Below are 16,351 nucleotides of genomic sequence, written 5' to 3'. Positions count from 1 at the left end.
TTCATATTCATTTCAGTCTTGCCAAAGCACTCCCATATGTATAATTTGTGTCATACACATCTGGTCAATTTTGAATGAATTACATGATGCTCCTCCATTCAACAGTTTAATACAAATTCTCCACTGACTCATTGGACTATTAACATAATATAGGGTTTTAAAAGAATGTAACATTTAAAATTTATAATTGCTTAAATACCTTAATTGCTTGTATTTTACTGTTGTATCGTATACTCTGATATATAATGAACAATACGCACGTGTAGTTACAGGATTTGCAAGTGTTTTTTTGGATGCGCTTTGTTTTGTGAATGATTCTATCACTTTGCTGTGTGTAATATGCTGTATATGTGTAAGTACATTTACTCTAAACAGATGCTTCATGTAGTAAATGATTTTCTATAACCACATGTAATCACAGAAATTCTATAGATAATAATAGACAGACACTATTTTCTTTCATGGATTATAGTGACAAAATTTGCACTTCTGACCACTTTATTTATACATGTAAATGGATTAACTGTCAGGTAAGACACATTTTCTGTTTGGTCTTGTTCCTTGTCATTAACATGGCTTTCTCATAGCTTCATCTTAGTTTAATCCTGCTGCTCTGTATATATGGGCGGCACGGTGGTAGCAGTGGTAGCGCTGCTGCCTTGCAGTTAGGAGACCCGGGTTCGCTTCCCAGATCCTCCCTGCGTGGAGCTTGCATGTTCTCCCCGTATCTGCCTGGGTTTCCTCCGGGCGCTCCGGTTTCCTCCCACAGTCCAAAGACATGCAGGTTAGGTGGACTGGCGATTCTAAATTGGCCTTGGTGTGTGCTTGGTGTTTGTGTGTGTCCTGCAGTGGGTTGGCACCCTGCCCGGGATTGGATCCTGCCTTGTGCCCTGTGTTGGCTGGGATTGGCTCTAGCAGACCCCCGTGACCCTGTGTTCGGATTCAGTGCGTTGGATAATGGATGGATGCTCTGTATATTCAATTAATTATCATTATTATTCATGGTGGCTCCAAAATCTGTACTAACCCCTACTTTCTCTTCTGTTCTTTTTCCGGTTTTCTGTGGTGGCGATCTGCGGCACCCCCACCCGATTGAAGCACCGTGATGTCCTTACATTGATGGATTAAAGGCCAGAAGTCCACATGACTGTCATCATCAAATTCTTCCATGAGAACCCTGAATACAATGAAGACTGATTGAGGTCGTTTATGTGAGGTAGAATGCCTAGAGGGGGCTGGGTGGTCTCGTGGCCTTGGGACCCCTGCAGATTTTATTTTTTTCTTCTGCCGACTGGAGTTTTTTTTTTTTTTTTTTCTGTCCTCCCTGGCCATCGGACTTTACTTTCATTCAATGTTAATTAGTGTTCCCTAATTTTAATTCTTCTTTATTTTGTCTTTTTTCTCTTTCTTCATCATGTAAAGCACTTTGTGATACATTATTTGTATGAAAATGTGCTATATAAATAAATGTTGTTGTTATTGTTTTAATACTCTTTACTATGTAGACCTTCCCTTACCACACCATCAGGTACTGTAGTTCAGCACTTTCTCCCCCCTTCCCTTTTACATCTATAACCTCAGGAAATTAGATACAGTAAAATAAAATGCAGGAGAAGCAGCTATGCTTTTAATTATTATGTATCATAGGTAGGACACCTAAGATGTTAAACAAAGTACAGATATGAGTTTTGACAGACCCTAACATACAAACGGATAATACTGGGTGTAGTTTCAGGAGGCACATAAACCTGTAATTACACTCGATTCTTCTTCTTAGCTTGTCCATTACTTGCGCAGGGCCAAGTAGCCTGCCTGTCTCATTATGGCTGCCAAGATGGAGTTGTTTTCTTTATGGAGATATGGCAAAATAGATCATGCCTTTGCAATCTTCTTCTTATTGTGTCTTTGCAGCCTGGGCACTTCCTATGACCATTTACCAATGAAACAGATCTCAAACAAGCCCCTCCCCAGTTCATCTACTTTACCGTGTGGGGGTGTAACATTTACCAATGAAACAACTCATTAGTGAACTTTCAAAGGGTGCAATTCAGTCATACAACTCACCCTGATTGTCTTATCAATAGAACTCTGGGGGTAGAAAAAAAATGGGTTTGTCAAACTTCCTGGGTCTTTAGGCATTATATGAATCTAAAAACTAACTTTACAAATAAAGACATAAAATACTTCTCAACCTATCTGCTAGATATTACTTTTTTTTTTACAGTTCATCACAGTTCTAACATTACTTTTCATGTTATGACTAATGAGAACAACAGTAAAATACAGTTGTACTGTATAACTGAATATTTCTAAACCTATTTTATCCAATTTAGGTTCCCATAGGACCAGGGTGCCAGTCTATCACAAGCCCCACTTACCTATACACTCAAATTCATGCTCCTAAAGGACTTATTTAGAACTGGCAATTAATTTAACATGCACATTTTGGGATGTGGGAGAAAGCTGAAGTATCTGGAGAAAAACTCAGACAAACTTGAGAATAATATACAATTTCCATAGAAATTGACCAGGTGCGGGATTTGAACTGAGGACACATAATTCATGGCATCAATATCACATACATTTCTGTAAAGTAATTGCAAAATTAAATAAAAATTACAATGGAATATTTTATATGATTTATGTGGCAGTTTGTTTGCATAGGGGAGAGTTTAAAGGCTCCAGTGATGACAATGCCCTGCCACTCCAGGGGTTGGTGCTGTGTGCTAATGTCTTATCTCTTCCTCCCTCTGCAGACTGAAAGATTGATGGACAAACCACCACTGATGTCATCCATCTGCACCCGCCTCTTACTGCTGGAAGGACTTAAAACCAGAAGATCTGCTGTGCTGAATTAGTTCATACTTGGACTCACGTCTGAGAAGACATTTTCAGGATCATTTTGAGTTTGTGTTTGTTGTTGTTTCCCAAAAATTATATGGGGTTCACAATTTGGTGCCCAAACTCCTTATGATCTCTTTTGTCTTTTGTTACACTAGTAAGAGGTATGAACAACAATAAAGAGTCAAAATACAGAAAAAACCTTTACAAAATACTTTGCTGATATTTAAATGTGCTTCAAGAAATGTGAGTGAGGAAGCTGTGAGTAAGGTGACTTGAGATAAATAGACAGCAGGCGCTTGGAATAGAATATGCAATCATGCCCACTGCTTTGAACTGGAACAATCAGAAACATGGTGTGCATCCAATTCATTTTAAATACATAAGTCTTAAGAAAGAAAGGCCGTGTCAGTGAGAATTATTGTTATTTTTTGTTCACTTAATGCTTGCTTTTGCCCAGTGAAGTGGAGGTAAAACATGAGAGTATAGAAGCTAATTGTCAGATAAACTACACTGTACTGAACAAAGTGGATTTTGTGCAAGGAGGACTGTTGGAATATTTTATGATCAAAAAATGAGAAAAGGGCAAGCTATATCAGGATTTTAAAATGTATCTAAATTAAATATAAAGAAAGAAACACTTGGGAATCTATGTGGAAAAATGGGTATAACAAGTAATGTTAAAGGGCTAATTTATTTGAAGCCTGGAATTTTTGTAATCTGCTGATCAATTGCCTTAATTGTAAACTTTGAAATGCTAGACAATGATTGTGATAAAATGAGACTGGAAGAAGGGAAGACCATCAATTACAACAGTATACCATGACCTAACATATGGACACTAATAATTTCCAGACACTTAACAGTATTGGAAAGTAGCTGAATAATCACCAGTATGCACACAACACATACATGCTCTGCATTATTAATAAGGATTCCAGCAATTATAAAGTTTACATAACTTAACAGTAAGAGTCCTACCTCTCACTGAGAGACTGCCAGTGCTGTTGGCTTTGCCCAAGAAATTTTCAGCAAAACAAGTGTACTTCCCTTCATCTGAGCGGCTAATGTTTTTAATCCAGAGGGTCCCATCTGCCTTGACGGTAATCCTGTGGAGATACAAGAAGATCCCTTAAAACTATTAAAATTATTAAAAGCCGATTATAAATATTTTTGGTGGGATAAATCTATTACTTCTGCTCTACATAGGCTACTCTTAACTCTGAATAGCCAGGTTAATCTAAGTGGAATGAATTATATTTCTCCTAGCCTTTTGATGGCTCAGTATTTGATATACTGTCATTAACCGCACACACCATTGCTTTATATAGAGAACAAGGATAGCGCACAGGATAAGATATGTACAAATTGATCATCCATCCCTCTAGTAGCAAACCTGCACATTCCTTATGGGGGTTTGGCTTCAGCAAATAGAATACTAACAAACACAAGTTTAAAAACACAAGTTCAAGAAGCACTACTGCATGCAAAGAGTTGTGAGAATCTGGAACAAACTAACAAGGCATGTATGTGAAGCAGAAACCTGGACAACCTTTAAAAAGTATCTGGATGAGATATTGGGACATCTTAGCTATTAGCTAAACAAACAAGCTTGATGGACTGAATAGTCTCCTCTTGTTTGTCACATTTCTTACAGTATGTTCTAAAAAAGAGGCAGAGAACCTGACAAGTGTATTCATGGCCAAAGCAATTTCCCAAAGCATCTTTTTAGTAACACAAGCCTTCACTAATATCACTCAATATGCGTACTTCACTTTAAAAATTCACAAGAGATATAAAACATTTTCTGTTTTTTGCAGCAGTAAATCAAGCAAGTTTCACTTGAATATCACTGTAAAACAGTTTAAAATCATTATCTTTTTTTCACAAAATGTATTTTATTCTAGCATGATTTTGTTTAAAACTTTTAATATGTGACGTATATAGATTTCATTTTGAATTTCATAAATATTTGATATAAATGTTTCTTAAACACTCAACATTTTAAATATGTTTGGAACATTTATGTTCCATAAATGTTTTTTAAGCATTATATTGATTTTATTAAAATCAAATAACATTCCATACAAGCAAATCAAGTTTAGCAAAACTTTGTTCGAGGCAAATCAACCCCCACCCATGAGAAAGAGAGCTAGGCCAGCAGAGTAAAACTTTAAGAACATTAGAACACACTAGACGAGAAGAGGCCATTCAGCCTACAAAGCTCACCAGTCCTATCCACTTGTTTCTTCCAAAAAAAACATCAAGTCGAGTTTTGAAAGTCCCTAAAGTCTTACTGTCTACCACACAACTTGGTAGCTTATTCCATGTGTCTATCGTTCTTTGTGTAAAGAAAAACATTTGTAATGTTTGATTGAAATTTACCTTTAACAAGTTTCCAACTGTGTCCACATATTCTTGATGAGCTCATTTTAAAATAACAGTCTTATAATAATTAAACTTAAATAATTTTAAACACTTCAATCATGTCACCTCTTAATCTTCTTTTGCTTAAACTGTATAGGCTCAGTTCTTTTAATCTTTCTTCATAATTCATCCCCTGTAGCCCTGGAATCAGTCTAGTTGCTCTTCTCTGGACCTTTTCTAGCGGTGCTATGTCTGTAGCCTGGAGACCAAAACTGCACACAGTACTCCAGATGAGGCCTCACCAGTACATTATAAAGGTTGAGCAGAACCTCCTTAGACTTGTACTCCACACATTGTGTTATATAACCTAACATTCTGTTTGTCTTCTTAATGGCTTCTGAACACTGTCTGGAAGTTGATAGCTTAGAGTCCACTATGACTCCTAAATCCTTCTCATAAGGTGAACTTTCGATTTTCTGACCGTCCATTGTGTATTCAAACCTCACATTTTTACTTCTTATGTGTAATAATTTACATTTACTGACATTAAATTTCATCTGCCACAAATCTGCCCAAGCCTGTATGTTGTCCAAGTCCCTCCGTAATGTTTTAACGGATTCCAAATTACCCATTAATCCACCTATCTTGGTTTCATCTGGAAACTTAACCAGCTTGTTACTTATATTCCTTTCTAAATCATTTATATATATTAAAAATAGCAGCGGTCCTAACGCTGACTCCTGTGGAACACCACTCTTAACATCGGCCAATTCTGATGAGGTTCCTTGCACCATCACCCTCTGCTTCCTATTACTGAGCCAATTCTGCACCCATCTAAAAACATCATACTGAACTAAGGCTAGTAAAAATAAGTAAACAAATAGATTAATAAATGAATAAAAATAAATAGAATAAATGCTTATTCTAAAATGTTATTGATTAGATCCTGCCAGGTTTTGAAAAAGTTTTATACAGATCCTCTAAGTGAGAATTAGATTTTTCCAATTTCAGATAATATATAACATAAAAATAACAAGAGGAATAACCTTGGAGGTCAATCATCACCCTGAAAGTAGATAGTAGATGCCACATAGTATATGTGTACAAAATTTCAGGTCAATAGTTCAAACAGTTTGCGAGCTACAGGTGATTTAAAATCCTGGACAGACAAACGAACAGCCATGGTAGCATATTATATAAGAAGATCAGTTACCCACTGACTTAGAATAGGTGAGTTAGGATTCTTCCTGTTGAGCAAAACAAGTCTACGTGCCAATAGTGTAGTTAAGGCAATTACAGCTTGGTTGTCCTTCTCCACTTTAAGCCCATCTGTGAGTACACCAAACACAGCTGTTAGTGGATTAGGAGGGATTGTGACACCAAGGTTGGCTGAAAGGCATTTAAAGATTTTGGTCCAGAATGATGTTAATTTGGTGCAGGCCCAAAACATATGGCCCAATGAGTCTGGAACTTGATTGCATAAATGTTAAATAAACTTTATCGATTGTAGCCCTTAAATTATTTGAAAAACATTCAGATGAGGTGTGTGCAGCTTTAATACTAAAAATTAAAAGAAAAGTCAATTGGACTACATCATAGACAGGATGCTTACTATACTTTACCTGCTAAATTAAGAATCTATATAAGATAGAAGACCTTTTGAATTCTTACAAGTTTTTCACCCTAAAATAGTAAAGTTTGCCTTAAAGCAGTTGCAATGGCAGGGTAACCTATGAAGTCATTTTAATTCCTTAGTTTATAAAGCATCTTTCAAAGTACATTTGGCAAGTATTTAACAAAATTGCAAATTAAAGAAATCAAGCAGTACATGGGCACACAGAAATTAGTAACATCTGGCTACTTTCAGCCGCCAGTACATGAGCAAATATCACTGACTGGTTTAGACAAGTATAAAACTTACCTGCTGTTGTTGGTCAGCAGTTCTGTTCCTCGGCTCCAGAACACAGTGGCTTTGGGAGCAGCTCTTGGCCGGCATTCAATAATTACCTCTCCACCTCTGGCAGCAGGAATTAAACGGCGCACTGGACTTAATCGGAAATCAGGGGCCTGAACTGAGACCAGGACAATTACGAGTGAGAAAACAGGAGGAGACCCATAGGTAAAAAGGAAAAGACAGAGAGAGAAATTAGGGACAAAGAAGCGAATCTGACAAAAAATAAATCAATTAGGACATACAGTAAATGCTGATAGAAAAGCCTGAAAAAATCCTTAGTGTTCTTAGTGTGAATTTTACAAGTAGCAAAACTATAAAAACTAACTAACACATTAAGGTTTTCATTGGGGACTGGAATGAAGTGGAGTGGTCACTCTACGTACTGTAGGTTATATGGCAAGCATGTCTGGAAGATAACTGAGAAAAAAACAACAATCTACATCTCATTGCTCATCACTTATGTTACCAGTTAAGTTGTTTTTTTTATGTAAAAGCATATATATTGTAAATTGTGATATTTCACCTTGAACCCTTAGCTCAGCATTCGTGTAAATGGTTCCATGTTTGTTTTCTGACACACATTGGTACATCCCAGAATCTTCAAGGATCAGACCAGATATTTTCAGTTCACCACTTGTCACTTCAATTCGATCCTGGAAGAATCAGAATCAAACCATAAAACATACATATCTGTATTACAGAATATCCATCCATCCCGCTACATCCTAACTACAGGGTCATGGGGGTCTGCTGGAGCCAATCCCAGCCAACACAGGGCAGGAACCAATCCCGGGCAGGGTGCCAACCCACCGCAGGACACACACAAACACACCCACACACCAAGCACACACTAGGGCCAATTTAGAATCGCCAATCCACCTAACCTACATGTCTTTGGACTGTGGGAGGAAACCAGAGCACGTGGAGGAAACCCACGCAGACACGGGGAGAACATGCAAACTCCACGCAGGGAGGACCCGGGAAGCGAACCCAGGTCTCTTAACTGCAAGGCAGCAGCGCTACCCACTACGCCACCGTGCCACCCTATTATAGAATATGTTTCTAACAAATAGAGTATACCATTTTTAAACATTAGTATACTTTTACATTATTATTTTCAATGTCCTGTTAAGATTTCAAAATAGATAAAATCTTTATACAGGTAATATGTACTCTGGACATTTTTAAGTTAAACAAAAATATTTTAAGGATTTCTAGTTGGGTTATGTGAGCTAGCACTAAGCACTGCTGAAAAGTAAGAATGAAAATCACAGTCAAATCCGATTTAGAAATTAAAAAGATTCTTCCTAAAAGATCCATACAGTCATGGATGAATGGAGCTGCTTACAGCAACTCAACAGAAACTGAGAGAGCATCCTGTTAGGTATCTTAGTATTGATTTATGACATTAAACATTAAGTAAATAATTGTGTAGACATACAGCAGAATAGAATACAATAACACCCATATTATGAAAAATTAAAACCTATGATGATGTTCAAGGTCATGCAGTGGTTATCAATGCTGCACCATAACTCCAGTGAATAGGGAAAAATCCCAAACCTGAGGTCATATTTATAAAACCTGCATATACATAAAGTGAGACTTGAAATGTGTGTGTACACAGTTTTCCATGCAAAACTTGATGGAAGAACTTGTGTATATTTATGGCAACTCTAAATCGTGCAACATTTTGGATAAACTGGGAAATAACAACACCTTTGATCAAGTAGGCAAATGCAGCCAAACCAGCTAAGTGACGACTTACGTGTATCCTAACTCATATCTCTGAGCTGTCATTACAAAGTGTGTTAATGTAACAAACATATTAAAGTTCAAAAGTGATGAATATCACATATAGACTCTATTTTAGTTCTGATTAAAGAGGGTCAATGAGTGTACTTGCGCTGAAGAACTTTTTTATTTGTTTGTCATTTTATATAGCCTTCTTGTTATTTCTCAGGATGAAAAACCAAAGTGTAATAAAAACACAGGCATGACTCCCCCTCTGCACAGAGAAAGCTCTGTGTCTCATGCCCTACGGCCTACTCACAGTCTAATGGCTTGAGACAATATTGCTTGTTTGGTGCTGCTTGAAGACTATGCAAATGGACATATGTGTAAGGAACGGACTTTTAAACACTGGTTGGAGTTTTTTTGCTCATGAAGATAGCTAGCTTATGAGCCAAATTAGGCTTCCAAGAGCCATTCGGATTTCCTAATGTAATCAGGGCAATTGACCATAGTCACAGCAATAAGAATATGGGAGTGAGATCTACACTGCTTTTGTTAGCTGTGAACAGGAGTGTTAACGCACATCTGTCATGCCAAGATGAGACTGACAAACGTCATCACTTGGTGGCCTGGGTCAACCTATGATTTATTTATTTTGAGGCGAATTAGTGCTGGCTGATGATTTGTTCATGAGGCTGCTGTATGTGATAGCTGGTTTATTGGTAAGTCAGATGGCTAAACCCACAGTTTATCATAAGGTTGTACTATTTGATAGATAGATAGATAGATAGATAGATAGATAGATAGATAGATAGATAGATAGATAGATAGATAGATAGATAGATAGATAGATAGATAGATAGATAGATAGATAGATAGATAGATAGATAGATAGATAGATAGATAGAACTTTATGAAATATTTAAAAATACTGCTTATGGTTTACAAAGCCTTAAACAATCTCGCTCCATCCTATATCTCGGAATGCCTTTCACTTTACACTCCAAATCGTAACTTCAGATCTTCAAACGAGTGTCTTCTTATAATTCAAAGAGCTGAACTTAAAAGAAATGGTGAGGCAGCCTTCTGCTGTTATGCACCTAAAATCTGGAATAGCTTACCAATGGAAATTCATCAGGAGCACTTTAAAAAACTGCTAAAAACCCATTATTTTAACATGGCTTTCTCATGGTTTCATTTTAGTGTAAACCTGATATTGTGTACAGTAATCCCTCCTCCATCGCGGGGGTTGCGTTCCAGAGCCACCCGCGAAATAAGAAAATCCGCGAAGTAGAAACCATATGTTTATATAGTTATATTTATATTGTCATGCTTGGGTCACAGATTTGCGCAGAAACACAGGAGGTTGTAGGGAGACAGGAACGTTATTCAAACACTGCAAACAAACATTTGTCTGTTTTTCAAAAGTTTAAACTGTGCTCCATGACAAGACAGAGATGACAGTTCCGTCTCACAATTAAAAGAATGCAAACATATCTTCCTCTTCAAAGGAGTGCGTGTCAGGAGCACAGGCTGTCACAGAGATAGAGAAAAGCAAACAAATCAATAGGGCTGTTTGGCTTTTAAGTATGCGAAGCACCGCGGCACAAAGCTGTTGAAGGCGGCAGCTCACACCCCCTCCGTCAGGAGCAGACAAAGAGAGAGAGACAGAGTTTGTTTTTCAATCAAAAATCAATACGTGCCCTTTGAGCTTTTAAGTATGCGAAGCACTGGGCAGCATGTCGTTTCAGTAAGCAGCTGCACAAAAGATAGCAACGTGAAGATAATCTTTCAGCATTTTTAGACGAGCGTCCGTATCGTCTAGGTGTGCGAACAGCCCCCTGCTCACACCCCCTACGTCAGGATCAGAGAAAGTCAGAACAAGAGAGACAGAGAAAAGTAAGTTGGGTAGCTTCTCAGCCATCTGCCAAGAGCCTCCCTTGTATGAAATCAACTGGGCAAACCAACTGAGGAAGCATGTACCAGAAATTAAAAGACCCATTGTCCGCAGAAACCCGCGAAGCAGCGAAAAATGCGCGATATATATTTAAATATGCTTACATATAAAATCCGCGATGGAGTGAAGCCGCGAAAGGCGAAGCGCGATATAGCGAGGGATTACTGTATATGCATTTAATTATCATTTTATTTTTTATCATGGCTCCACAATCCGTACTAACCCCTACTTTCTCTGCTGTTCTTTTTCTGGTTTTCTGTGGTGACGATCTGCGCCACCACCACCTGATCAAAGTACCATGCAGTCTCTACATTGATGGATTGAAGGCCAGAGGTCCACATGACCAGCATCTTCTAATTCTTCCACGTGAAGCCTGAAAACCATGAGGACTGATTGAAATCATTTATGTTAGGTAGAATACCTAGAGGGGTCTGGGTGGTCTCGTGGCCTCAGAACCCCAGCAGATTTTGGTTTTTTTTTTCTCCAGCCTTCTGGCGTTTTTTTTTTTTTGTTTTTTCCATCCTTACTGGCCATTGGACTTTACTTTATTCTTTGTTAATTAATATTGCTTAATTTTTATATTTTTTCTTTTTTCTTTCTTCATCTTGTAAAGCACTTTGAGCTACATCATTTGTATTAAAACGTGCTATACAAATAAATGTTTTGTTGTTGTTTATTTGTCCCCAGGGAGAAATTTGGCTTTTACAGAAGCTCTTTAAATAAATAAATATGTAAATAGGAAATAAATAAGTAAGTAAATAGAAATACACACACACTTTGGCCTAAACACAAACTTGAATTACTATAAAGCAAGTAAACATTCAAAAGAAAGAATAATTGGCTGTTGCGGTCACAATGAGGCATTATGCAGATGTTTTGCTGTGGGTTTGAAGGACCCCGTGAAGTTTTTATTGACACACTTCTGCTGAATAATTCTTTGACTAATAGTCCTGTGTTAGTGATGGAGAGACTACATGCAGCATTGTTCATAATGGCACTCAGTTTTGATTTAATTCTCTCCTTTGCTATGAACTCCAGGGGTCCAAAGTGTGTCCTATAACTGAACTTGCCCTTTTAATTAGCCTGTTGATTCACAGGGCTTCTCTTGAAGTGATGTTACCAGCCCAGCACACCACAGCATAGAAAATCACACTGGCCATCACAGAGTTATAGAAGATATGATTGGTTTAGAAAATGGATGTGGAGTGCCACAAATTGAATATTCAAGTAAAATCATGTGTTTAAGAAAGTTAACTATGCATTGCTGCCATTACTCATATTTTGTATTTTTCTACACAAAAAATGCTTGGACTGGAGGACATCGGAGTAAAATAATACCAGAGGACCTGAGTTAAAGTTATACTGGGCTTCCCTGGATGACGTATAACAGCAGGGAGTGAGCCATTTGTTTTGCTGAGAGTCAATGGAATTGTAGTCCCCCAGGACTCCCTGCAGTGAAGAATACCTGGGGCCATCAGAGGGAGTCTCAGACAATCAGTCTTTCTTGTTTTAGGACTATGGGTGTGCTTCCTGGTTGAACAATAGTACTCTTGGATCAGTTCTTAAGGAGGATAAAGAAGAAAATGAAATGAGGTGTAAGAATAAGGAAAAAGATTGAAGAAGAAAGTGAAAAGGAGTCTGGAGGTACAACTGCTGCTAACCCTGCTGTTAACGTACAAGGGTATTGTCCATCAGTCGTGTCTGCATTACTTTAAACTTTCCACTTAGTTAGACTCTGGAGTTATCTGGAAAATTGTTTCTTGGATCTGCAAAACCTCTAGTCACCATAGTATATTCTCTTGAAGTTAAAGGTCTGTGTGTACCATTGCAATTTGAAGCCTTTCCTTTTTAATAACCCAAATATGGTCTTAACCAAAACTACTCTACTGCTGAGTCACTCAATTATAAAGCAGTCTTGTGCCAAGTAATCCTAAAGTACAATGCACTCAGATGCACTATTAATTACGCAAAGAATGGATTATGTAGTCATCATTAATTCAGTTCAGTTAATTTATTATTGTATAGAGCTCTTCAATGAAAACAGAATCTGAGCATAAATACATGCATAATACATGGTAAAAACCCTGGAAAGCATTACAAATCTAAGTGATAAAAAATAATAATAATAAAAATAACAAAAACATTAACTTTATTAATGTTATAGTTGAGATAGGGCCATTTGCTAAAGGAGAAGAGGAAGATAAAATCTCCAGCCAATCTATAGATATATACAATTCTAAGGTCTGGCCATCTTCTATGTGATTACTTGCAAACTACTGGGGCAAGGACCTTAATCTCGGTCTTAATTAAAATCTTATGATCTGATAGGTTCTGGAAATTCAAAAAAACTTGAGGCAGTGGCAACCTTGTGGTCATGACAAGTGGTCATGCACTTATGGCAAAGTGATTTAGAATCTAAGTAATAACCACCATAATGACAGAAAAAAAAGAATGTCAGGAACATCTGCTTAGCAGCAAGCATATTGCAGAAGGCGATTAATTGACAAAAATTCAGAAGGAAAAAGAAGATAGGATACTGAACCACATATGCAAACAAGAGATAATCCTGAATATAGCCTATTATGTTCTAGAAATGCCAAAAAGTTTAGGTCATGGAGAAATAATACAATACATTATCATTTCTAGAAGAACTGAAAGAATTAACTATTTGGAAATATCAACAGCACCTTATGGTTTACTTGGATTTTATTTGCATTTTAATTTAGGACTGTAAGTCCAAATATTTCACTAGCAGCATTATGTTAGACAAGTCCTGAAATTGGCATTACACGGTATCGAAAATACATGCTAAACGGTGTAACAAGAGCAGAATGAATCCTTTATAACAAGAATAAGCCATTTTGTCCAAAAAACTGGTCAATCTTTATTCACCTACCTCTTTAAATAAAGTTAAGGTTTACAATCTCCAAATTACTACCATCTTCTACAAGCCTTTCTATCATATTCCATGTATCTGTTGCTTACTGTGTCTAAAATATTTACTCTTTACCAGCTTCCTTCTGTTCCCTTCTGTTCCGAACAACTTATTTCAAAGAAACAGTTACCTTCCCATCAGACACTCATTAGATAATATCTTAGTTCATGTTATTAATTTTTGGAGTTATTACTGTTATTTTAACTGTAACTGATTTTTAATGGTTATTGTTATGCACATACTGTGACTTCATTTTGTTTTCTTGGCAGTCACCGTCATTTTGTGCATTGCGTTAGTTGGTGCCACCATATCCTTGATAGCAACATTGTCCATCACTAGCCATGTGGGCTAATGGTGATGCAATGCCTGATGCTACCATACAGTTGTGATCACTGCAAAAGATTAAAAATTGTGAAAAATATTTTGATTTTAATAAAAGATCATTTAGACTTCCACCCCTTGCCCTTAGATTTCAACCACTCTTTAGAACAACCTAAAACACTTTTGTAACTGTTTAGGATTGCCTTTTCCAAATAGTCACTACAACATATTAATTATCTTCATAATTTTAAGCAATTCTTTCTTGTCACCTCTTAATCTTTATTTGGTTCAGTCTTTCCTTGTAGCATTTACTCTGTACTCCTGAGAATTACAATTAGAAAGCTTTGAAATTGAAATGAAGTTGTAAAAGCTACATCTGTAAATGGTACAAGTACAACAAACAACTACAAACAAATAATAAACCACGCTTAATTAAATAAGGGGAGGAAATTATTATCCACTAAAGTATTCAACGAACATACTGGAAGTAAAAATTATACCAGCTCTATGTGTTTTTAAATTTCAAAATTCTGAGGCCCAAATCTTTTTGTTCTACATTTAATGCTCTTGTACCAGCTGCCAGAGGACAGTAGTGTGAACAATGAGTGACCAGGATGGGAAGGGTCATTAATAATTTTCCTGGCTCCGCGGAGGCATTGGGCACTGGAGATATCTTTCTGGGAGGGCAGAGAGCAGCCAAAGACTTTCTCTGCTGTGAATATTTCCCTCTGCAGAGCTTTCCTGTCTGCTGCTGTACAGCAAGCATACGATGTTGAAATACAGTATGCTAAAACACTCTCAAATGGTTAAGTGGTAGAAGGTGAACAGAAGCTTTACCTTCGTTTCCACTTTCCGGAGATGTCTCAGAAAATTCAGTCAGTACTGGTAATTTTTGACCACCACCAGAGTATTTGCTGTCCAGAATAGGTCTTCAGAGATGTAAGTTCTTAGAAACTTAATGGAGGCGTCCCTCTCTACCTTGTCCAACGTTGATTTAGAGTAGGGCTGGCTCTGCTCTGTGCCTCCTGAAGTCAATGACCATCTCTTTAGTTTTGCGGGTGTTAAGTGAAAGATTGTTCCTGGAGCACCACACTTACAGCTTCTGTACCTCATCCCTGTATGATCCCTGATTCATCATCACCAGTTATGAGACCTACCATGGTGGACTCATCATTGAACTTGATGATTGTGTTTCTATAGTAATTAAATATACAGACATAAATGTACAGGGGAAAGAGGAATGGGCTCAGTACACAGCCCTGAGGGGACCAGGGCTAAGTGTGTTGGTAGAGGAGCTGTGGGGGCCAATTTAAACAGTTTGTGGGTGGCCAGTGAGAAAATACTTTATCCAAGTACAGATCGAGGGGGAAAAATTCAGATTATGCAGCTTAGTATGCTAGGGACGATTGTATTAAATGCTGAGCTATAATCAACAAACAGCATCCTTACATAGGTCCCTGATTGTTCCAGATGGCTTATCACTGTATGGAGGGCTGTATTGATAGCTTTTTCTGTGCTTCTATTTGGTCAATAAGCAAAATGGTGAGGGTCAAAGATGGGAGGGTGGCTGGCTTTAATGTGCTGAGCAATAAATCTTTCCAAAGCTACTGAAATGAATACTAAGCACTTCTTCCAAATATTGTATGAATTTGACACTTTCTCAAAATTTTATTTGCTGTACTGTAACCGCTGATCAGTTTTAATTTAGCATTTGAACTATTAAAGCTATAACTTTAATTTCATAATTGAACTTCAAACTCTTCACTTCAGATCTTTAATAAATTCTTCTGTGAGGGTTCAATATTCTTTCTTAAGTATTCCTTCTTGTCAAAATTGCTACTTTTTAGTTATTTCAACTCTCTTTGAACAACTGCGAAATGATCAGGATTCCAAAACACACAGTTAAGCATTTAAAGATCTAATTTGCCAAAACCTTTAGTGCTGAAATTGAATTTACTTTAATATTTTATAAGTCACCACAAGTATCTTTTCTTTGCAGAAGTGCACTTATACATTCATATATATAGTAAGGTTGCAGGAAATATAGTATAAGGTATCTGGAAATTTTGCCTATTCCAATTTTATGCATGATAGAACAACTATGAGCTTTAACCTCTACATCAAGTAGCAGCTATCATAATGTAATAATGAAATTACCCAGCAAAATTGGTATGCTGTGTTTTAATTTAAATTAAATAGCAGTCAGAGCCACAGATAATAAACGGCACTGCACTCTGTAAAG

The 16,351-nt window shown here is 37.2% G+C and overlaps 1 protein-coding gene across 1 annotated transcript in view; it reads right to left on the bottom strand.

The window, feature by feature from the left end:
- Positions 1 to 16,351, bottom strand: part of cntn2 (contactin 2) — a 137,058-nt gene that overhangs the window by 44,900 nt on the left and 75,807 nt on the right. Inside the window, exons 10-12 of the mRNA XM_028796741.2 lie at positions 7,686 to 7,815; positions 7,130 to 7,280; positions 3,823 to 3,950 (exon numbers count right to left, since the gene is read on the bottom strand). Of these exons, the coding sequence (XP_028652574.1) occupies positions 3,823 to 3,950; positions 7,130 to 7,280; positions 7,686 to 7,815 (409 nt within the window). The remainder of the gene's footprint in view (positions 1 to 3,822; positions 3,951 to 7,129; positions 7,281 to 7,685; positions 7,816 to 16,351) is intronic.

This window comes from Erpetoichthys calabaricus, chromosome 3 (genome assembly GCF_900747795.2).
Source record: "Erpetoichthys calabaricus chromosome 3, fErpCal1.3, whole genome shotgun sequence".
Lineage (NCBI taxonomy): Eukaryota > Metazoa > Chordata > Cladistia > Polypteriformes > Polypteridae > Erpetoichthys > Erpetoichthys calabaricus.
The sequence above is the reverse complement of the archived record's forward strand: the minus strand, read 5'-3'. Positions and strand labels throughout refer to the sequence as shown.